Source organism: Agelaius phoeniceus, chromosome 5, assembly GCF_051311805.1.
Source record: "Agelaius phoeniceus isolate bAgePho1 chromosome 5, bAgePho1.hap1, whole genome shotgun sequence".
Classification (NCBI taxonomy): Eukaryota; Metazoa; Chordata; class Aves; order Passeriformes; family Icteridae; genus Agelaius; species Agelaius phoeniceus.
In genome coordinates, this window is record NC_135269.1 from 16,472,325 (window position 1) to 16,495,988 (window position 23,664).

Below are 23,664 nucleotides of genomic sequence, written 5' to 3' on the forward strand. Positions count from 1 at the left end.
GCTGGGAGCACCCACACCGCTCCCTCTGCGCATTATCTGCTCCACAGACTGTGGAAATTCCTTTTCCTGCCAGCCCATCCTCAAATCAACTTCAGTGCTGCTTGCACTGGCAGTGCAGCACTGTGCTGGGAGGAGAGTCCTACAGCCCTGGAAATAGTCAAGTTCAAGAAATCAGATCTAGTGGCTGGTCAAGAAAGCTTCGCTTTCACTGACTCCACAGTCAGTGGAGAATGTGCCATGTTGAAGAAATATCTCTTTGCCCTCTGCCCTGTCTAGTGTTGCTGGACCGGTGTCCTCTGTAACTACCCAAGGGTAGCAACAATCCCTTTCTCCACACAATCACAGAATCATTCAGGAGGAAGGTCTATAAACTAAAGGGCTACAATAGGTTGGCCAGGCAGAGAGAGAGTAGAAAATTATTATAAATGGTGCATATGTGCTGTAACTATACATCAGCACTCAGCAGCTGAGGATCTAACTCAAATCTCCAGGTTGGATATCTGAATAGTAAATGCAGGCAAATTTTCCTCTTTGCCTGAGACTGTGTCTGCCTCACCATGTGCTGTGTTCCCACATTTCCTCAGCATAAAGGCTCCACTAGGATGTCTCTAAGGAGACCTCCCTGATTAAACAGCAGAAGATCAAAAAATAGTTGGATTTCCAGTGTTCCCTGACTGTGTTCCCATCCTGCTACCCTGAGTTTCAGCATATTTTTTGCTAATATTTTGGTTTGGGAAAAGAGGATGGCTGGGGTGTTGATCTTGCCCTAGTATTGTAAAATGTGGAGGTTTGATCACTTACTAGTAGTCCTCCTGGGGACTTTGCTTACTGAAAAGGCCACCCTTCCCTCACTTCTGTCTTTGTCATGTTATGTAGTTAAATCTTTTACTTACCTTAAAAAAACAAAACAAAACAAAACAGTCCAAGGAGGAAAAGCTTAGGGCGTCCTCATGTTTTTGTTCAGTAGTGCCACAGTGATCATGCCCTGTCCAGAGGCAAGGGGAATGTGATCCTGTTCGAACATGAAATTTACATAATTCTTTTTCTCACCAAGTGTAGGCAGCTGCTTTCTCACTGCTTGTTTGCACTTCCACATCCCTTTGGATGGGAGTTGTGGCTGCTGGCTGGCTGTTTGGGTGAGTTTGCAGGTCTGGGGGCTGCTGCTGATAAACTCCAAGTAATATATAAGACACAGTGAGAATCACTGATGGTAAGAGTAGAGTGTAAGTAGGCTCTTCCCTGACTTTGTCCAGCACTTACCTAAATGTGTTCTTGCTCAGCTGCTGTGTTTGGCAGCTTGTTTTACTTTTTTGCTGGTTTTTCACAGCAGCAGTAATTCCTGGAGCAGGGAGCGGGGACCAGCACTCACCATTGTCCTACCACTGCTTCAAGCACCGTGAGGCTTTCAGGAGCAGTCCTTCCTGCTCTGATGGATGCCAGAGCCACAGCCCAGTACCACTGCCAGCCTCTCATGAAAGCAGGTGTTTGTGGACAATCTTTGTAAAGAAGAGTCACCACAGTATTTTATTCTGATTGTTTCTTTAGGAACAGTGGCTGATTCACAGTGCCTGAACAGTGCAGCCCTTACTCAGGCAATGTGCCTGTTGAATTTAATGGGTTACTTTACATAGGAATTCACAGAGAATGCAAAAAGATCCCAGCAAAGCTGAGCTTACTAGCACTACCCCAGTCTAAAATAAGAGGATTTAGCCTTCTGGCACTATCCATAGGAAGCCAACCCATGGAGCCCTCGAGCCTCTCTGTCATAGCAGGCTCCATGACTTATCCACCACCACCACATTTAGTTCCTACCCTGCAGCAGTCTGCAGCAGAAATTTATCATGAGTTACCATATGTGAAGTAGCATTTGTCCCCAACAAACACAGCTAAAGTTTTTCAAAGTTTTGTGAGTCTGGCAGTTTGTGGCTTTATTCCAAATGTTTATGGCTGTCTCATCCAGATAGATCTGATGTGCATTCCCCACTTCATATTCCTGTTGTTTAATGTTAGAACCTTCCTCTTTGCCAACATGGCATGGAAACCTCAAGAGAGGTAAGGATATAAGGGGCAGAAGAGACCTTAACAACACAGTGAAAAGGAGATGAAAGGACATATTTTTGGTGCACTTTAAAATAAATAAACCATTTGTTTTCTAGTCAACAACTCTGTCAATGGTAAAACTAGAACTTCAGAGCATGGAAGGCTGTGTTAGGGGCTCAGATGATAAGAACATAATTTGCTGTAAATATTTTATCATAGCAGTATATGTGAGTTTAAAACTTCAGAGAGGTTTGTAAGAAGGCTGTTTTAGGAAGGGAAAATGAATTCTACTGCATCAAAAGCAATCAAGCAATCACTGTGTATAGCTTTTGCCTGCTTGCTTTGTGGACAGGTACAACTTTTGGGAAGGTTTTGCAATATCCACATGCCAGCTGGAGTCTGTATGACATATATCCCATACTTTGGCTACCCTGGGACAGTGGGGCTGTGCTGTCCTGTTGTGTGGCTGGATGGTCACCTGAGTGAGGAGGGAAACCCATGTTTTCACCTTGGAATGGGTGCCCAATATGAGTGTGGAGCTTGGAAAGAGCTTCGGGGAACACTCGGCAGGTGGATGAGTGATCTTAGCAGGTTGGACTCAGCCTTCTCTCTAAGTCTGGCAAGAGACCAGTGTGTGAAGGATAATAAACCAAACAAATTGTCTGGCACAAACAATACTTCCCCTGAGTATTTTCCCTGAAGAGACAAATTTACTGCACCCATATTATGTGCTGACATAACATACAATGCCAAGTGCAGGTGTTTTACTCTCAAAGATACTCTCCCACTGCTCATGCAGTTCTGGGGTAGAGGCAGGCTGCCCTCATTCTGGGGGTACAACAATGAAAAAACACCTTGCCAGGCAGCTCCAAGGATCTTCTGTCCATGTAGGCAATCCAACATTGCCCTCAGTCCTGAGGCATCCTGCTGTACCTCCAGTTTTTCACCAGCTGCTTGGGTGCGTTCAAAGACAGATCTCTGTTCTTCCCTTTCCCATGTCTTTAGGCATACATACCATGCTGTGTAATATATTATTTTTATAAAAGTTGGACCAGTACTTAGGAATACCGTTCTACACGCACAAGTGAGGTACAGGTGCTGTTATTCTACATGTTAAGAAATGCTTTTGGAGTGTAGCATACCTCATCCTGTGCTGACTGCCTATTTAGATATTGTATTTAAGAGGCAAAAAAAGCAAATTATGGTTGTTATACAGGATAGGCCCTTTCTGCGACACCAGGAGTCGGCCGATGTTGATTCCTGGATAAAAGAAGAATAAATAATCTATGCCCAGCCTGCCTTCACTTACCTGCTGAGTTGTGCCAGAGTGCTGTTCCTCAGGCTGTTACATTTTGTATACTTGTTGGGAAGTCATAGCAAGATTGGTACTGAGAATGGACCCTTCTGCAATTTACATCAGGCAATGCCTGTTCCAGTAAATGAGAATCTTGTATTTAAATGAAGACTGTCATGACTGCTGAAACTTAAGTGGCTGTTATAAAATTGCCTGTTCTACTCTTGTTTAGAAAGCAATCAGTTTGACAAGCAGGACTTTCATGAAGCTGTGCTGGCTGTGACCGATGCCTGGGTTGTACCCCAGGTGTTTTTCAGTAACTCCTAGAATAACCTTTTCCATGATTTTCCCAGGCACTTGAAGTGACACTGACAGGCCTGGAGTCTCCGTAGTCCTTGTTCCTTGCCCTTCTTGAAAATAGAGACAATGTTTGCCAACTTCCAGTCAGCTGGGACCTTCCCGGATTCCCATTCCAGATTTTGTCCTTGTGCACAGATACTTCATTACCAGTAATCAACTTGATTTCCAATGACTTTTAGGAACTTTGAGGTTCAGCTTTTCTGTCTTTGATAGGAGCTGGCTTTTCTTGTCACTCATTTAAAGCTCTGAAGGCACAAGGACAGCTGAGTGCCATTTCATATGGCACATCTGTAGTCCCATAAAAGTGATGTTGTGTCTTCTTGGAATGCAGTGAGGATAGCTGCCATTTTACCTGAGTGAATTCCTACCAGCTGAAAAAGGCAGTAATGGATATTTTACAGCAAGTTTCTTGATGCCTTTCAACCTGCCAGACACCAAGAGTCATCAGTCATACCAACAGTATTTATATAATGAACAATATATATAAACTCAGCAAAGCTGATGCTGTCACATCATAAATGCTTTCTCTTAACAAGCTGAACTGCTTACTTAAGGATAGCAGCAGAATGGCACATGCCATGCTGGAACATGAGAGGTTTCTCTCTCTTTCTTTGAGGCTGCTTCTCAATAGAGGGCTGTGACAAGGGCAGCTGCATGAGCTATACACAGTAACACCAGATTTAGTTTAACAAGTAGGTAAAAGTCCTGGAGGAATATTAGTCATCTAATCCTTCGCTGGAGCCAGGATTTCTTCCTTAAAAAACACTCCTTGAAGCCTGTTTGGAAGGAACTTTTATCAGTGTCCCACAAACTCCAGCACCTGGATGAAAAAGCTCTGTTACTTAAGGATGAAAATTAGACCAAAATATGTAAAAGCAATCAAAAAAGAAAAGTTCTCTTCTGATCCTTGTCCACACTTGTGCAAGAAGCCTTGTCGTATACACAAATAAATGGCAGGCAGGGGTATCCATTCCATTTTAAGTTTATTATGAAAGTGATTTTAACAAAAAATTTTATTACATGCTTCATTTTTTAACTTTGACATAGAAATCAAAGCTATTAATATACAGAGGCAAAAGGAAATGTATTTTCTTATAAGGTACATTTACAACAACATTTTCTACTATAAATCTGACAGAATTGTTAAAATATTGGTAAAGCTTAGCACTGTATTTTATTTTCTAAGTATCAAATTTTGTACAGTTATTCACTACCCTTGCTCTAAACTATTATTGTACATTTCATATGGAAATAGCTGTTTGTACACAATTTACATTGGTAATAAAGCTTAGAAGTCCCAGCAGCATCTACAACAGTTCAGTTTAAAATCTCACTCCTGCACAGTGGTTTACGTGGAGCAAATTGATGCAGAAACCAGTATTACACCCTGTGTGCTTCCCCCTGAAATCCAGCCTGCCAGAAATTCCTGCCTAAACTGGTGCTGGATATGGTCATAATGAACTTTTTTGCAGGTGAAAGTACCACTGGCCTCAGTGGTTTTGGCTAAAAAAGGCTCTGTGATCTGATCCAATGTGAGGAATTATCACTTCCACTGTGCCCTACAAGCATAGAGATTTTCTTGTCTTTCTACTATCCATGTGTGTAATCTATTAAATTCCCTTGTATTTCTGAGTTCTGTGTTGTTTCTTATCCTAACAATGGAAGAAGAACCAGCACTAACTTTAAGATACATATTCTTTTTATGTTATGAAAATGGAAAGCACTTTAGAATGACACTTGATAGTCAATTCTGTTTAAATTAGAATGTTCAAGTGCTCCAGAAAACTCTTCCTGTCATGTCAGTGAGACTGAAGAAATAACAGGATCTGTAATCTGGAATGATAAATCTGGCAACTGCCTCACATCCACCCCAGTCTCCTAGAGTATCTTTATAATCAACATGTTGAGACCCTGCTGCTCTCAATGCAAATTAATGGCCTTTCTAAGTTATAAAACATAGAAAACAATATTTACAAAATAATTTTAATTAAAAAAGTAACAAAAACAAACTCTAAAAAAGATATTTTCACAATAATTAAAATAAAGTTTAATTAATCAAAGACACTTTTTTCTAGATATTGAGAAAATTGAATTCCAATTGTTTGTATATCTTTAAACTTGTTATCTCTGCTCTCTGAATACAGATGGTTTAAATTATTAGATCTAAAGGTACTTCTGTACATTTAACTCTTGTATATTACATATTAATTTTATAGATTAAAGGCTTTATGATGAAAGAATAAATAAATGAAATAACAAACTGGAATTGTATATATTCAGATCCTTAGATAACAGGTTTTTGACATTGTTTATTTTCCACTCTGCTTCTATTCAGATGAGAGATAAAACAAGACTTGTCTCTGGATCCAAGTCTCTTGCTGAGGAGTAAGTTCATAGTACCTTACAGAAATTTCCCTTCTTCCATAAATTCTTCTGGAAGACAAAATATTCCTTTTCCCAAGTGCTTACAACAGTTTGTCATTCTAGAAAACTACTTCATTAAAGTCCCAAAGTACTGAGATTCTATAAGAACTCCTCCAGTTACTCCCAATCCTATCAATCAGTGGTTTTAAACTATGAAAAAATGCAACTCCTTGAACTTGTGATACAGATATAAGGAACTGTGTGTGTCACTCATTCCCATCATTAAGAAATCACCCAGACCCCTGAGGTGGCTGAGGAGTTTGCCACTGGGTCCAGCTGTTGAAGATTTTACTCCAGCTAAGTTTGTAAGAGCAATCAAAGATATTTAGAGTCCAGACATGGGAGCTGTCATAGAGCAGGTGAATTTTGCTGTCAAACACCTGTCAGCAGATCCTGTATAAGAATCACAGCGCTACTTTTGCTCCTGAAGTTCCAAACCTGCTATCTGCAAGATTAAAGCTGGGTTTTTTATAGGTAAAACTGATCTGAGAAATTTGAATGTGTTGGGCAGGCTTATAAAAAGGTAGAGGGTGGGGTTTGACTGTCCTTTTGGAATGCTGAACACATGTAAAGGATGTTTCTCACTCATGTGGCAGCATCCTTGTATTCTGCTCACAGACAGGTGAGCTGTGCTCTTTAAAACCCGCTGACAACTCAGAACGTGGACCCCCTGAAAATTCTCTGACCAATCCTGTATTTATTTAATCTAGTCTAAAACTAAACTAAACTAAACCTGGCTTACAAGGTAAGCTAGTTTTAAGTAAGCTTACTCTAGAATAAAACTGCTGTGTAAAAAGGATTAGTCTAAATTTAAAGTAGTCATAACTTTATTCTATGGGGATGGCACAATGAGGAAATAAATTTCTTTTGAAAAGTTGGTCGTTAGGTAAAAATCTAATGTATGGTGGAAGAAGGAAGACAGGGCAAGAAAATGGGATGAAAGAAAGACTTCAGTTATTATTCAGTTATTTTAAATCCAGTTTCAGCGAGCTAAATCTCCAGGCAGGATAAGTCTTGTTATTGTAGGCAAGATGCAGTGTGGCAGAAGAGGTGGCAATGCACTGAACACAGAATCGTGCTCCTCCCTGTGTTCAAATGGCACACAGAGGCACCTTGTGTCCTCAGCACTTTCAAGGCACAACTTGGGGCTTGATGAGCAACTTGTGATTGCTGCAGTGTCCTGGACTGCAGCAGGTGTGCAGGCAGTGATTTGGTGGCCTGTGAGAATGGTTAGGGATGATTCACCACCACCTCACTAAAAATAAGTGCACTATTTAAAGCAGAAAGAGAGGCTTAAAATGGTAAGTGCTGCAGGTGCAGCTTTTAAGCATATAGACATTTGCAAATTGAAAATAAAAAGCTCTGTTTGTGCCACAGAATTGGGCAATCACAAATGGGCACTTCTTCAGTCTACCTGTATTAACACATAAATTTGTTGTTGCACCTGTCCTGCAGACAATGTGCAATTCCGTGAGAACAGCTACAGGGCTTTATTTATTGGTATGTTCAAATGAAGTATTTCACATTTAGGGTAAAAGGTAAAATGTAATATTCTGCCACGTTCCCGAAGCTGGTTTGCTTAAAGGCAGCTTTATTTCTCCTTGTACAGTTTTTGATTCCCAAATGTGTGTAGGTCTCATCTGTTGAAGAAGACATTCTTTGTTGCTGTGCTGTTATTGTGTACTAGCAACAGGTTTTCTGACTTTGACAATGAAGGCATCCTACACTAACAGATGAAGAGCTGAACCCACCTCCTATTTGGTGACTTCCAGTTTCTGTAACTGTAAACCTAGTATGAAAGTCAAAGCATTTTTAATTTCTAGAGCTGATATAAAAATTCTATGCTGTTTTTCCAATCAACTGAAACCAGTTCAGACTGCCCTATATACCACTTGTCATTACTTATTTCATTAGAAATTTGTACATCCAAGAGCATTTCTATGCAGAGTGGCAAGCGTTCAAGCCTGACTCATTTTCTAAATATATCAGATATGAACCCCCTCAATGTTCAAAAGCATTTAAGTGTCAACTTCTGAGAGTCAAGTTATTCTCTTTCTTTCAGCATCTTCCTTCAGCAACACAAAGCCTGTGTTTGCCTCAGAAGTGTGCCACGAGTGCCTTGTCCTGACTGCAGAGTCCCTGCCCTGATGTGGCTCTGGGAAATATCAGCCTCATTCTCAGGTTGTCTGTCAGGATGAACTGGACACAACCCCGCTTTTTTGTAGTGTGGTTTTAAGTCAGGGCAAGTGGTGACAGAGCCAAATGCAATTTCTCTTGCCTGTATTCACTTCTCACAGCTCTACTGAGGTCCCACTACCAGTGGCCAGAATTGGGACATGTCCCTCTTATGGTTTCTCTCTGGCACTGGATTTCCCATGGAGCTTGGAACCTGGAAAATGTTACGGTGCTGCCAGTGGTTTCTGGATTCTGGCATCACTGTCATACAATGGTATTATGTCCAAACATGTTGGTTGTTAAACAAAAATTTTAGCAAGGATTTTATTAAACTACAATACCAGATTCTGAAGTTTGCTTTCTCAAGTGTGAAATACTAAAGATCACTGTAAATCATTTGCCAAGTGAGGAAGCTATTTTTCACCATATTTTCCATATATTTTCCTTCATATCTTTCAGTAGAATGGCTGCAATCCTGACTCATTTTAATGGATCTGAATAAAACTCTGAATAACCTATCAGACTTCGAACTACTGTTTGGCTAAAGTAGTTTTTTACCTGTATACTCCTGCATAATTGAGTAACTGAAAAGAATTTTGCTTTTTAAAAACTTTTTTTTTGTACAAATGAGTACTGTCAAAGGAAAAATTAATGAAAATTTGTTCTTTTTAGTGACCCTTGGTGAATCATAAATAAAAGTAGTTTTAACATCCTTAAGAAAAAGTTACGTTTAACAGCCTTTAACAAAGGACCTTTATGGAGAAGTGACATTTTTTAACAAGGGTTAATGTATATACTAAAAAGAAAGCTCACCAAAGATCTAAGGTCCATGAGTGGAAAAAAAAATGGTTAGACTATAAAGTCAGGCTGTTCAGGCATAGAAAGAAAAAAATTATATTCTTCATCAGAAAAGGAAAGAAGGCAAGCAAAATTACAAGATGATTAAGTAGAAAAACTAAACAGAATACTTAAGGTGTGTTCTCATAGAAATGGAATATTCAACAGCTTGTAGTCAACAGAAACCAACTGTGTAAGTTTAAGCAGTACTTGATCAAGGACAAAAAGAAAGTGTCAGAAGATAACCACAACCACCCCTAATACATGTCTTTGAGAACATCCAAACGTGTTAAACTACAGGGTAGACAGGCAAAAAAAAAAAAGCAGCAAAGCAAAACTGTGTGTTAGTCTTTTTCTGAAAGGATGCTGCCAGGAGAGTTCATTTCTCCATTAATAAACTTGTAGAATCAAAAGGGAAAATGATACAGAAGAGGAAGGGACTGAAAAGGAAAGAGGCTGAAATACTAATAGAAAATAAAGGCTCCTCTCCCATTTGATTTAGCTTCAGTGCCAGGAAACAGCAGGAAACCCAGAATTTATCATCATGGCAAACCCTCTGTTGCTCTGTGAGCAGGGCCTGAGCACAAGGATAAAGCTCTCCTGCAGTCCCTGTGCTTGGTGGGCACTGTGGCTACAAATCTGGGATAAAAGGGAGAGCCAGGTCTCTGCAAACACAGAGCCTGCCCTCCAACTCTTCTGCAAACCCATGTCCTGTTCACTCCTGAGCTCTTGACAATCTGGGCCTTGGACACAGTTGTGTTCCCAGTGTTTTAGAGACAGCAGGTCCAGCAGCAGCTCCCCCAACGTGTGCTGTCCTGAGGGTGATTCTGTTGGCCTGCCTGTGGGGGGTCCCCAAGGGAGAGGCAACAGCTCACCCTATACTGGGCAGCAGTTGCATCTCCATTGATGCCATTTTTCCTGGAATAATACATATTGAAAGAGATTGTCCCAGAGTAAACCATTATCCAGTATTTTAAAACCTCAAAAGGCTTCAGTTGGGTGTTAACAGAAGTGACAAGCACTTGGAGAAGTTATTTAATTGTCTACACAAAGTTACATATAGATATGAGTAAATAGGGTGTGTGGGAGTAAAGATTTAAGCATGAATAATATTTACAGTAACTAGAGATAACATTACTAATGTACCCACAAATAGAAGTATATATTTATATATTTATATATTGTACTTAATTAGATGCTCTCTTAATGGAAAGAAAACCAAGACTACTCATGTTGTTCATTTCTCACATATCCTATTGTAAATGTCTTTAAAGGGACCGACTGATGCATGGAAATCCAGAGCTAATCTGTTTCAATTAAGTAATTGACAGTGGCAAACCTCTGAATAAGTTTAGAAGAGGACAGATAAAAATATTAGGACATTAGGGCATGGGACTCAATCTCATGTAATTCATAGAACAAAATTATACATTTTTTTCTTCTTTTTTTTTTTCCTTTTTGATTTCTATTTAGCAGAGGTTCCACCAAGCCACAAATGAGAAATAACAGAATTTAGATTGTTTTGTTTTCTTCTAAAGATTCAAATATAAACTTCAAGTGCAATTCAAAATCCAAGTATTATTTATACTACATACTTCTTTCTATAACAGAACTTATCTGCAGGTAGTTTAATCATATTTGAATAGATTCCTCCTTTTTTTGACAAAAGTTATTGTTGATGAAAAATAAAAAGCTAGAAAGAATATTTTTACATAGTGAGATTTCAGATGAAAAATGAGGATACACTAGTGCAGACACAAATTTGCATCTCCAACTAGATGTACTCAGGGATGCATTTTTTTTTTTTTTAGTAAGAATCCCATTCAGAACATTGACTTTTAACAATTATAAAACATTATAGGTGTTCTTCATTAACAATTGTGAACAAAGTCTGCAAAAAAGAGCTTTCAAATTAGCAAATGTTTCTACTATGGAGGAAAGATAATATTTGACAGGAATGCAAAGTAACCAAAAATTGAATACCACTAGACTATTTGTATGGTCGTAGAAACCTGGAAACTTTCGATCGCAGTAGCTTTATAAATGATCTTGGAAACATTTCTTTTGACTCTTGTGCTGTGTACTTGAAATAGTTCTGAGGGTGTGCCAGTACATCAAAGAGAGCTTTAATCAGTTTCTTGTCCTATGGAAGACAACACAGATATGTTAGATAAAAGCAAGGTTTGGATTTTGTGTCTGCATAGGTTTCAAAACTGAAGAACAATCAGGTCTGTTTTGCAAAACTTGAGTCTGGGTAGAAGAGAGTAAGGAAACTGCTCCATGTTGCAGCGGGGTTTCAGAGGGATGAGTCTGCCTGCTGTGCTGGATGCTTTTTGCAGGGCTGCTGGCAGGACCACTAACCACAAACTGCAGATGCCTGCATTAGAACTGCAAGCTGCCTCTGACTGTCCTTCCCACCTGTTCCATGCTTCTGTCCAGCCATCCCTCCATGGATGGGAGACAAGGCTGGTCCTCAGGGATGCTGAGCTTTCTAAGGACCTTCTGTACCTTGGGAAAGCCTTGATTCAGAGCCTCAGCTGAGCCTGTCCCTGGCACTGTGCACTGCAGCTGGGACCTGAGCAACCCAAAAGCTGGAGGGAGAGAACAGTGCTGGGCATGGATGGCCAAGGGACCTGGCCTTCCCTCAGCTCCTGTCCTTCCAAGCCCTACATTTACATGGCTCAATTTTGCCCTCTGACCAGCTGTTTTTCAGTTTTAATTAATTAGTTATTACAGGTGTTGCTTGTATCTTTGGAAAACCATTTCTTATTGAGGCAAGATAGTGATTTAGGTAAATATATTTTTTAATGCACGCAAACTTAATAAGTCATTTAAACATTTAAATGCCAGACTGAGGCTGAAGAAGGTTCTTCAAACAATAAGTCCTTCATTCTTGGCAGACAAATTTTTTGAACATACAATCTTATTAATCATATTAACATATATTTCATTCAGTTCCTGCTTCCACAAAGGACATAAGCATGTTCTGAGCCCAGCTCAGTTACTTGATTTTGGGCTGCTTCAAATACCAGCATAAACCTCAGAACACAGAGAATTGAATTTGGGGTCACACTTGAGCTTTAAATATGACTGTATCAAGGTATTGAGAACTATTTTAGGAAAATGCTTAGGAAAAGGAATTCTTGGTTGGCCTCAAAAAAAGCAGAAATTTCTTACCTTTAGGATTTCTTGATGGTTTTCTGATGCATATAATCGGCCATCTCGAACAATGTCTTCTATTAGTTGTTGGTAATCCTCTGAAAAATAAAGATCAAGTGAGTGATTGTGACATCCTTTGGGAGGGCAATAGTCAGACATGAGCTAGATCTCCTCTTGAAGACAGAGCTCAGAAATTTTGCATCCAGTTAATTATTCAGTGTCTCTCAGGTTGCTGTATTCTAATTTAATCACCTTAAAATTCTCTATTTCTTTATAACAATGGTTTTGAATTATTGCTATAAATACTTACATCCTCAAAAAACTACTCCCTCCAAATAATAATGCTGTATTATCTCTACTCTAGAGATGAAGAAACAGGGATACAATATAACTTTTCAAACATTATATATGTTATATGCATGTTATTTCAAAGTCTTTGCAACTAAAATTAAACGAGGTATATAAAGTTTTTCCTCATTCTTCTATCTCTGCAAGCACTGTGAGAGAGATTCTAAAGGAAAATTTTCTGTAATTCAGCTATAACACAAAGATGAAAACCATTTCCATTCTCACCATCATAAGTCACATAGGGAACCTGAAATCCTTTGCCACTGTTTCCTTCATTTGACTTGAACTGAATCCAGAGTTTCCTTGATCTTGAGGTAAATGCAATAGGTCTCTCATAGGTCTGACATGTTTCATACGTAGTAATTGAAGTAGGAGAAGCTAGAAATAAAGTTAAATGATGCTCTTTATATAACAATTTTTGCACCCTTCCTCATCTAGGGGTCAGGCATGTCAAATTGACAAGACACTTCTCAGCTGAAGTGTCCTGAGAGCAGAAGCTTTTGTGACCGAACGGATGTTGTCCTTATTTGCCTATAAAGAGAAGTAGGTTTTTCCATAGAGGTATAATTTTTGATATTTAAAACTACTGTCAATATTAATTTTTTTTTACTACTCTAGCATTGTATCCCAGAGTGCCCATAAGCTTGTCCAGACAGGTAAGGACAAATGAGCTGCATGCCAGGCAGACATGGTAGCCAGTCCCTCACATGGCCAGTTTGGGGAATTCATCTGATAGCAACAAACCACTTATAAACAGAAATACAATAAAAGCAGAAAGTAATGTTTGGCATGGTAATTTTGAAGAAAAGACTGTCACATCCAGCAGAGTCAGTGATCCACAGAAGAGTTAACCTGGATGTGAGGAGGTGGTTGGTGACAGCCAGCACAGCTTCACTAAGGGCAAATCACGTCTGAAGTGTAACTTTACCCTGATGTGACTGGCTCTGGTCACTGTTGAAACCACAGTTTGGGGTCAGAAGGACAAGTGATGCGTTTTGTTATAGTGTTTGCTTTTAAAAAAGCTCATCTGCACAGGTATAATTTCCTTCCATCTATAGTGACCAGATGTCTTCTTTCTGACATACAGAGATGTCAATACAGGCCCTCAGGGATAAAAAATTGTGAAAACTGTTCTAGCAAATAAAATACACCATTTTTGTGAGTAAATACACTGTTTTGAAAAAAAACTCCATATGAACAATTGCCTTTCAGGTTTAGTGCTTCTTAGCAAAAAATATATAGCAAAAAATCACCAAAAGGATGCCCACATCCTCCAATGCAAAAGAGGAGTGCATTTCATCGGGATCTTAACTTTAGAAGTTGTTGATTAAATTCATAATCAAAGACACAATGCACCCCCTCCAATCCATAGAAAAGCAGGATAACTTTGGATTTCTTGAGGGTGTCAGTTGTACCAATACACTGCCCATATTTAGCAATAACTGCAGCATATATATATATATATATATATATATATATATATATAAAAGATAAGTGAGAGCACAGTTGTACAGATTACAGAGATAGTTCTCCAAATATAATTTATCATTGTTAATTTCTAGAATGGCAGTGATTTATCTCATGTGGTAACTGGGCCAGACCTAAGCCCATTAACTGCTTTGTGATTCAGACAATAAACTTGAACAATTAATATCACACCATTAACTGTTATTGGTGTGATGTTAATTGTTAGAACACTAACAATTAAAGCAAGTTAGAACACTACCAATAAAAAAAATTAAAATTAAATTTAACCTTTTAGGAACACTAGCTACACTGAAGACAGTCATCCCTTCAATATGAACTATTCACTCCATGAGTTTGCAGGAAATATAACCCATGTCTGGCAGCTTACCACTTTTTCTCATTACTAAAACATCGCCACATTCATCTTCAATTGGGAGAAATATCTCAGGTACTACGATGAGTATTCTTCTCTTTGGGGGTGGATTTATATTCCAAATGCATTCCACATTAGCTGGGTAGTCTCCAGGATAGTTGGGTGATTCAATGTAGCCAGTGTAGTCCCCCAGTTCTCCTCCACAGTGCTGGTCTAGGGAGAAATAAATTAGTATTTGTGTTAGTTGATAAATTCATCTAAGGTGTTTTTCTGGATCTGTCATGAGCAAGTCTAAACTCCTCCTTGTGGCTTTAGAAATGCATACATTCTCCAGCTTTAAAGGAATATTTGATCCACGAGGTTGCTCCAGCTGATTGCAAAACCTTAATCTCCGGTGCACAAACTGATTCAATGCTTCATCCAGGCTGCTTTAACTTTGCTTGAGAAATGCAGGTAGATAAACATGATCCAGTTGTGGTTACTATGGATACTGTGCTGATATGCAGAAGATATTCTGCTTTAACTTACTTAGTTTTTAATTGGCTTTAGCTGAATGAGAGTGCTGGTCCCAACAGCTGGCCTTACTTAATTACAGATCTGCCTTGCTTCATCTTAGATTAAACCACTTAATAAAAGATCTCTATTGAGGGATCAGTTTTTCTTTCTGAGTTTTCAAAAATCATGTTGAATTTGGCACGAGTTACTTATGGTTGATCTCCCCAGGCCTACTCATGCACATAAAATTAGATATATGTTTAAATATTTTGTTTAATTCAACCCCCAAATAGCATGCAAAGTCAGAAACTGGCTTGAAAACTGAGATGACCCAAGACAGCAGAAGGGTGGTTTTATTTTACAGGAAAATCAGCAAACTTCTTCAAATTCCATACAAATATATAGTTTACTCAAATGACATTAGAAATTATGAAGGGCTTATAAAATACATGGCACATAATCAGACTAAAAACTTACAGGAGATCTGCACATGAATAGTTAGTTAGATAACATTGCTTAATTATTATAGGAACATTCTCTTAAATTAGCTTGGTAGAGATGAAAAAAAATGCTTGCCTAAAATTATCAGTCATTCACAAAGGATCAAATAAAACTGTACTGAAATCCTTGGGGACATTTAAATTTTTTAAGATAGGAGGCTGAGTACTGCAAAAAAGCCTCCAAGAAGATCTCACTATCACAAGCAAAGTGATACCTGGCAATTGCAGCATGCATGACCACATCTTCTGACATTTTACAATTATTCTAAAATGGCAGTTACTCTGACAGAAGATATTCTGCTCTACAGAGACACAGAGAAATATGCATCACTGTTACACAACTTACAGGATATGGGAAACTAAAGGCTCTGTAGTTTTAACTTGTAGATGGAACTCTGTGAAATCATATTAAATCTAAAACACTCATATACCTCAAGTGGTACTTTCCCAACTTTTTTTCCTCATTGTTTTCCCAAATTTTACTATTCCCTCTGGCAGCAGATATTTGCTAACTAGGAAATACAAATCTGAAGTCCAGCCTGACAGATGCAACCTTTGAGCTGCAGTTCAGATCCAAAGACATGCTCTGTGTCACTGATATAAATGTGACTTACTTTTGCAGTGTGTGACATTGGTGGAGCCATCAAAATCTGTACTGGTGTTGCCAGGGCAGGTGATGCAGTAGTTCTGACCAAACTCAGGCTGGTATGTTCCCACAGGGCACCGGATACATCTGTGTGTTGTGGAGTTGTAGTAGTGTCCAGGAGAACAGTGAACTGCAAGGTAGGAGGTGTATTATTTTCAAAAAGTAGCAACCTCCAGTGCAGAGAGCTTTCCTCTGCCCTGCGTGGACATACCTGGTCTGCAACATTCTTACTAGGCCATAAAAAGCAGAAAAGACACCAGCTCCCTGTATTTCCCAGTATAAAGACTCTTCCAACTAAAACCCAGAGCAAAACCTATGTGAACTACAAATGTGTGATATGTATCTCTCACTGTATTTAATATATTTGTAATAAATGGAAATGGATGTAAATCCACCTCAACAAGAAAAATTACTTTCAAAGTAGCAGGAGAGAGGTTTCCAATAGTGTCTGTTTGCCAGGGCCAGCATGTCATTTCAGTAACTAAACCAAAATGCATTTGGGCAGATTCCTTCTTCAGCATTGGCACTGGAAGTTGACATTATGGAATACAGAATGCGTTGCACCCTTACAGTTTCTGCCTAGCCCATGAGTAATCCTTAACTTGGTGTAACTTTTGTACTGTTTAGTTTTTGTGATACAGTAAATAAAAATATACAAGACATGAAAGCTAAAGCATCGTCTAGTCCAAGTTTGTGTTATTTATTGCCACACAGTGGGGCTGATTCCCTTACCAATAGCAGTGCTGACCCCCTGCCTGCCTGTGGTAAATTCCAAAGAAAACCATAAACCCTGTTCAGCCTGCACAACCCCAGGAGACCATTCCCAGTTTACAGATCTCTTGACCATTTGATTTAATCACACGCCCGTGCAGCAACAATGTTTGTTTTGGAGCCTTCAGGAGCCCCTTGGCACTGATGATAATAAACCAAAGGCCCAGAAGTAGGAAGATGAATTGTGGAAGGATTTTGAATTCACCTTTGGTTTCACAGTCTTGAAAGGAAACAGCACCTTCGTATTTGGTCACAAGCCCGCCGCCACAGGGAAAGCAGAGGGTCCTTCCTGGTTCAGGCTGATACGTACCAAGAGGACAGACTGTACAAGGTTTAAAACCATCTGAAGAGTAGTGCCCAGGAGAACACTGCCCTAGAAATTGAAAATGATCATCTCTATTAGTGTGTTGACATTTCTGGATGAAGTATAAAACCCACAAGTAGTTAGCAAGGCTTTCTTTCACTTAATCATGTGACATCAAGACAGCTGCAGATCAAATTCTAATCTTACCTGCATATTTTGTATTGTTCCTGTATCTTCTTCCTAAAACCCCCACCAGTAAATAGAACCAGTTTCATAATGTGCTTTTTGGCAACTATGATTCTGTTTGGATTTTTTTTTTTAAGAAAGGGGTCTACTAAGATTTCATTAGAATATTTTCTAATGAAAATATTAGAAATTTCACCAAATCTTCCATCTCAGTATTTCAAAAGCACTTTATAGGAAGAAATGGAACTGAATCATGCCTATGAAGCAAGTTTTTGTACCTCCAAGTTAGAGATGTAGACAGTGGATTGTGGGGTTTATTTACCAGATGGGATGGTAGCAGTCCAGCACCTTGTCTATGAGAATACCTAACACCAGCAGCTTTTCACATAGTTGTGAAAACTACTGCTTGTCAGGTGCTCCTCTGCCAGGAAACAGAGATTTGTGTAAAGCAAATTGCTTTGTGAATCAATCTACTGACAGAAGTTTCCAAACTCGCTCTCCAGGCAGTTTCTGATAGGAATTTGTTTGGCTTGGTTCTTGCTAGCTTCAGTACTTTCCTCTGTGAACCTGAGAACCAGGATGTCAGGTTTTTCAAGACTGTGGCATGAATGTGTGTCTCCACCCCACCCCAGACTGGGGCACCAGCACTGTGAGATGCTACATATTCCCTGAGGTTGCCTAACCCCAGTACTTTATAATTTAGCTTCCCTAAGAGCTGAACAGCAGACAGAAACAACTGGCTTGAAAATAAGAACGTTTTGAGAATGTTTGGGGCATTCAGTATTTTGGGTGCTTGGCATGAGTCAGGAACTTTGGTATTTAGGATGAACTAGAGCTCCTGAGTGAAAGCCAAGTCCAAGTTCTGTCCCCACAAAAGCCAAACTCCTGTGGACACCTGTGGGGTCAGGATCTCCAGGATCTCCTTGTGCTCCCATACCAGCTGGCTGAAATATGACTGTACAAACTGGCTGTAGTAACACAGACCTCAGAGAAATAATATGATGTTACTAATTTGAGGACAATTTTGCTCTTGTTATTAGGAGCAAAACTGATCTAACTGGCCTGGTCCAACTGGTTACTGGAACCCAGACTGGAACGTGTTTCCTTGTAGGATTGGTGACCCTTGTGGGGGACACATGCTGGAGCAGGCTGTGCCTGAAAGACCCTCTGGAAAAGTGACTTGGAGAACTCTTGCCCATGAGATGGAGTCACATTGGGAAGTTAATGAAGTCTCCTGTGGGAGGGGCCCCATGCTGGAGCAGCAGCAGGAACAACATCAGTGTGATGAATTGACCATAATCCCCATTCCCATCTCCCTGCACTGCTGGGTAGGAGGAGGTAGAGCTGGAAAGGAGGGAGATGTGTGGAAGAGGTGTTTTTAGGAGATATTTTATTGCTCCTTGTCCTGCTCTTATTTTGATTAGTAATGAATTCACTGAATTTTCCCAATTCAAGTCTGTTTGATATTTGGTGAGGGGTCTCTTCCTGTCCTTAAGTCATGAACATTAAACCTGTCTCTCCCCTCTCCAGCTGAGGAAGGCAGTGAGGGATCAGCTTTGGTGGGTGCCTGGTGTCCAGGCAGGGGCAACTCATTGCAGCACGGAATTCACTTGCAGCTACAAGTGATTTCTGCACAACAGGCACTTAAAAATCTCTGACACATGGACTGTACATTCCTCACATTTAGAAGTGAGGATTTCAGTGAAAGCTTATGGGTTACTGCACAGGCATTTCTGCTCTGGAAGATAGGATGCAAAAATACTATTGATTACTGGCAGTGAGTACAGACAGTACAGAGAGTTTCTAACAAAGCCACATGTGCTGACACAAATTTTGATAAAATCTTTGACAGGGAAATTCATGAAGTCCAAAGTATATTCTCTTTTGCCGCTTCCAGAGGAAAAGGGGAGAGCTGAGCAGAAAAACAGACTGTTTTGATCTGACAATAACCATTGTGAGATGAATCCACTTTGCAAAAATAATCAGAAGGGTTTTTTTTTTTGTTGTTGTACAGAACAATAATTCCAATGTAAGCTTTGAAACAAAAGTATTTTTTTTCTAGTTGTTTTGCTGCTTTTGTCAGTATGCCATAGACAATCTTTATAACCTCAGACTGTATTTTGATATGCTTTTCTTGTGTTATGGATAAAAACAAATCAGCATAGCAAAAATGCACAGGTGTTTCAAATTTTTTGTCGGATAGTTCCTTCATACAGCAAATCAGCAAAATCTATCATGTGTTTGGACTGGTGACACTGCAGTTATTTTTTATTCAGTAGATGGGAAAAAGTATCAGTTTCTCAAGTGATATTTGCCATGTGTTCTCTTTAGATATCCTTGAAGAACTCAGTAATGTAAATTACATGGATGAGTTTTCAAGTTAGAACTTGTGTAGCAGATAGGACAGATTTATTTCAAAGTCACATAATGTATCTGCTATAAACTAGATTCTGATAGTCTGTAATGAAATGAGGTAAAGAAAATAAACAGTTGTATCTTAAAAACTTAGACTGATCAAGTTACAGTAGAAGCATCAGGTATTATCATCATTATAATTTAGTTTATAAATCATGAAGTTGAATCAGAGATGCTACATCACAAAGTTACAGTGCATTCAAGCAGCGCTGAAAATTGCAATCATTAGTTCTGAGTCTGGGTTACAGATCCCTACAGGATAACTATCTCAAATTGATAATTGCTGCTAATTAGAGCAAGTAAGCTGCATCTCATGCAAAACACTAAATGAGAAGGTTCATTATTAGACTCACCAATACCAGTCCAAAGCAATCCATCCCTTTGGCTCACAATACATTGATGAGTCCTAACAAGTCAAGGCATTTCCATACCTGAGGTGAAGCAAAGTGCTTTGCTTGGCTTGCTCATTTCCATCCCATAACTCACACTGTTGCAGCAGATCCCATCGTCTTGTCAGCAATGGGAGCAGATGGCCTGAGCCAAACCATCCATTGCTTGTAAGTGGACAGAGATTTCTTCTATTACCTTTACAAGCCAGAACTGTGGCAGGCTCTCTCCTCTTTCAGCCTCCTTGCCTCACAGGGCATGCGCGTGGCAACACCTAAAGCTTTTATGATCAAGTTCAACTTGCCTCCACATTCCGAGACGTTGCGGGCGCCCGCTACTCCCTGGCCATCGTTGCTGGGGCAAGGCTCACAGGTGAGCTGGCCTTCTGTGTCCTGGTAGGTTCCTGGCGAGCACGGGACGCACTGCTTGTGTTCTCCGCTATAGAAGGTGCCCGTGCTGCAGGTAACTGAGGAAACAAGGGGGAGCATACGTAAGGATGTTCACTTTGATCACATTATTCACCCTAACATCGAACATTTAGAGAAGGTGGATGTCTTTGGCCCCAGGATTATGATGGCACATGTTTTGCATGTGTTAGTCCAGGATGCTGATGTAAACAGACCCATCTCCACTGGGGTTTAGGTCAATTTTATCAGGGTGAGGTCCTGCTTCTAATGTTTAAAATATTAAATGCCTTTGTAGTGCACTCAGGTGTTTATCACACATGTGTGTTAATAAAGCTGGGTGCAGTCTTGAAAGAGTATCTTGCAGTTAATCAAAGCAGTGCTGCATAAAGTGTGGGAAGTGTGAGCTTTTAGTTTATAACATGTGCAGTTACAAGTTGGTTTTATGGCAGATGACAACAAAAAGTCTGTCCCCTGAGATCAGTTCTAGGGATTTCTCCACTGGCAATGTATTCCCTGTAATAACTTCTGTAATAATTTCTGTCTCTTGCCACTCAAATACCCCAGTTGTACAGCATCCTAAATACAGATATGAATACACGCGCTTTTCTGGCTTCAACAGGGCACGTAACTGCATTTCACATTTTTCTCTGCTGGGTAGGGGTGGTTAAAATGTCTAGATAATGTCCAGTTTCTAGATACTGATAGCAACAACCTTTCAAATACAGTTTCTATATCACTCTTCCCATATGATGACAACTACTTCTGAACCCACTCACTGGAAGCACCTATCAGATGAGACCTCTTTTGGCTTGTAAGTCACTTGGTATCTCAAAAGCTGGAAAAATAGGTATGCTGATTTTGAAAAGATGTCTGTAAGTGATTAGAAAGCTTGCAGTGCTGAGAACTGCCATTAATAAATTTGCATTAGCACACTGTCCCCAGCAAAGCACTAGAGCCTGATAACATGGGAAAAGGCTTAAAGGAATTAGGTATTTTGCATGAAATAGATTTCTGTACTTTATTTTTTAACTGGACCTCTTGAGCATGAAATATAACATATCCATGGATCATGGATTGTTTGATGGTGAGGAGACTGACACTGATGATATAAAAGTAAATACACAGCAACTAGGCAAACATATTATTTTTTTACCGAATTGTAAATATATACAAATATAAATAAATGTAAATAAATGTAAATATATTTTTGTAAGATGGGAGCAACTGGCAACTAACTGCCAACATTGTCTTGTGGCAGGTTTTGATATCTACCACCTGACGGCATGGGAATGTATCCATATTTACACTTCTGTTTTCCTACAACCATCTAATGAATTCCCTTCAGAGTCTTATGAACCATCAATAGTCCATGCATATATGCTGAGTAATACTGATCATTAAATTCTAAATCATTATCTCAGAGATTTCCTCCCGAGTTCACCATGGAAAAGGTAATTTCAGACTGCTTGATTTGGGGGATATGACTGAATATTCGAGCTCTTTGGACTTACCACATTTTCCATCCTGCAGTACTTGCCCTGTACTGCACGCTTCATGCCCTTCAGTAGCTTTAGCTGGCTTCTGAGCCACTTCATATTCTGTCCCAGAAAACTGAATGTAAAATTGCTGTTTATTAATAGATTTCCTCAATGTTTTGATTGCAGTTTGCAGCTTCTGCTCCATCCTTTTCCGAACACAGTCAATGTTACAGGTGTCTAGATGGGAAATGATAACAAAACTAGAAGCAATTGAGATTCATGTTTAAAAGAGGTGCTTAACAAAAAGTTTAGCCTGCATTGCACTATGACACCTCTGTTTGTTTCACTGTCTTGTCCATATAAATTGAAGCAGCAGCTCACTGTATTCAATATCAGGCCTTTCAAAGGGACAGGAGAGTATCCGGAGGTCCACGGAGCAGTTCCATGGCCTGCAAGTGCACACTGAGTGCTGCAGAAAGCATCAATCCCAATGTGCTCTCCTTCAGGTGTGTGTTCAGTCTGCCACCATTAATGCTCCTGAATTTTCTCTGCCCATGCTTTTCTCAGTTGATTAGGAACTCCTGCCACTTCCCTGACCAAAACACCTTTGTGTTAGTGATAAAAAGAAAGGTATTTTCAGGCACAACTGCTGTTTGAATCACTTGGCTAATGATGTGACCCTCAAGGTTAAGAAATCTGCCTTTGAGGACTGACATCTTTATAGGATTCAGTCCACATTTTCTTTGGCTGGAATTTATAACATAATATCATCTCATTTATAACTTGAGGCAATTACTTTTATTCCAAAGTTTGGTAAGAAAACATGAATTTTTCAACTATGTGATAAAACTCTCTGCTTCACAGAGTAAATATTCAGCAACTTACATTTCAGAGGATATTTTTATCATCATTTTTGCAGAACTTCTACCTAATCTTTATGTTCCCTGTACATTGATTAGCACTTCTGCTGTTTAAAGAAATCACACTGGATTAAAGCACATGTCTTAACTCAAGGCCTTGAAGGAATTTTGATGCAGGTTCAGTTTTTGTTCCTTTGGCTTAATTTCATCCCTGGCTCTTTTCAATTAAAGCTCTGAAACTTTGAGTTTGGAGAGGTTGTTGAACAAGGTGTTGTGCTAAAAGGTGTTCATGGCAGCTTGATGAAATAACATCAAAGAGATTTTAATAACACCCCGAGGAACTAAATTCTGATTTCTCTCCACAGACCAATCTTTCACAAACCTGAGACTTCTTCAGACTTCATCTCCACTTCAAACTCTGCAGTGATATGGGACACTTCTTTTGATGGCGACTTGCGGCCTCGGCGTTTTTTCTTGGAAGAATCGCACTTGAGGTTCACAAAGGTCACCTGGCAGTTGTCTGTACAGGGGAACTGACCTCCTTTGCATGAGAGAAGAAACACAGGGAAGAAATCAAGTAGCAAAGTAGCACGTGACAGGCTAACAGGTGATATCTCACTGGGTTATCATGAAGGCAGTGACAGGCTTCATAACATTTCCTGTGTATTGTGAGACACCTCCTTCGCTGGGCAGTGTTGGGATTGCTCATTTTGCTATGAATGCAGAAGGCAAAAGCAC

The 23,664-nt window shown here is 39.6% G+C and overlaps 1 protein-coding gene across 2 annotated transcripts in view; it reads right to left on the reverse strand.

Annotated features, from left to right (window-relative positions):
- Nucleotides 1-4,660: 4,660 nt before the first annotated feature.
- Nucleotides 4,661-23,664, reverse strand: part of SCUBE1 (signal peptide, CUB domain and EGF like domain containing 1) — a 194,158-nt gene continuing 175,154 nt past the window's right edge. For both annotated transcript variants that reach the window (XM_077178403.1, XM_054631631.2), the window contains 9 exons: nucleotides 23,309-23,467; nucleotides 22,100-22,303; nucleotides 20,486-20,647; nucleotides 17,095-17,262; nucleotides 16,087-16,248; nucleotides 14,493-14,690; nucleotides 12,863-13,015; nucleotides 12,308-12,387; nucleotides 4,661-11,273 (listed from right to left, as the gene is read on the reverse strand). In XM_077178403.1, the coding sequence (XP_077034518.1) occupies nucleotides 11,121-11,273; nucleotides 12,308-12,387; nucleotides 12,863-13,015; nucleotides 14,493-14,690; nucleotides 16,087-16,248; nucleotides 17,095-17,262; nucleotides 20,486-20,647; nucleotides 22,100-22,303; nucleotides 23,309-23,467 (1,439 nt within the window). In that variant the 3' untranslated portion in view covers nucleotides 4,661-11,120. The remainder of the gene's footprint in view (nucleotides 11,274-12,307; nucleotides 12,388-12,862; nucleotides 13,016-14,492; nucleotides 14,691-16,086; nucleotides 16,249-17,094; nucleotides 17,263-20,485; nucleotides 20,648-22,099; nucleotides 22,304-23,308; nucleotides 23,468-23,664) is intronic.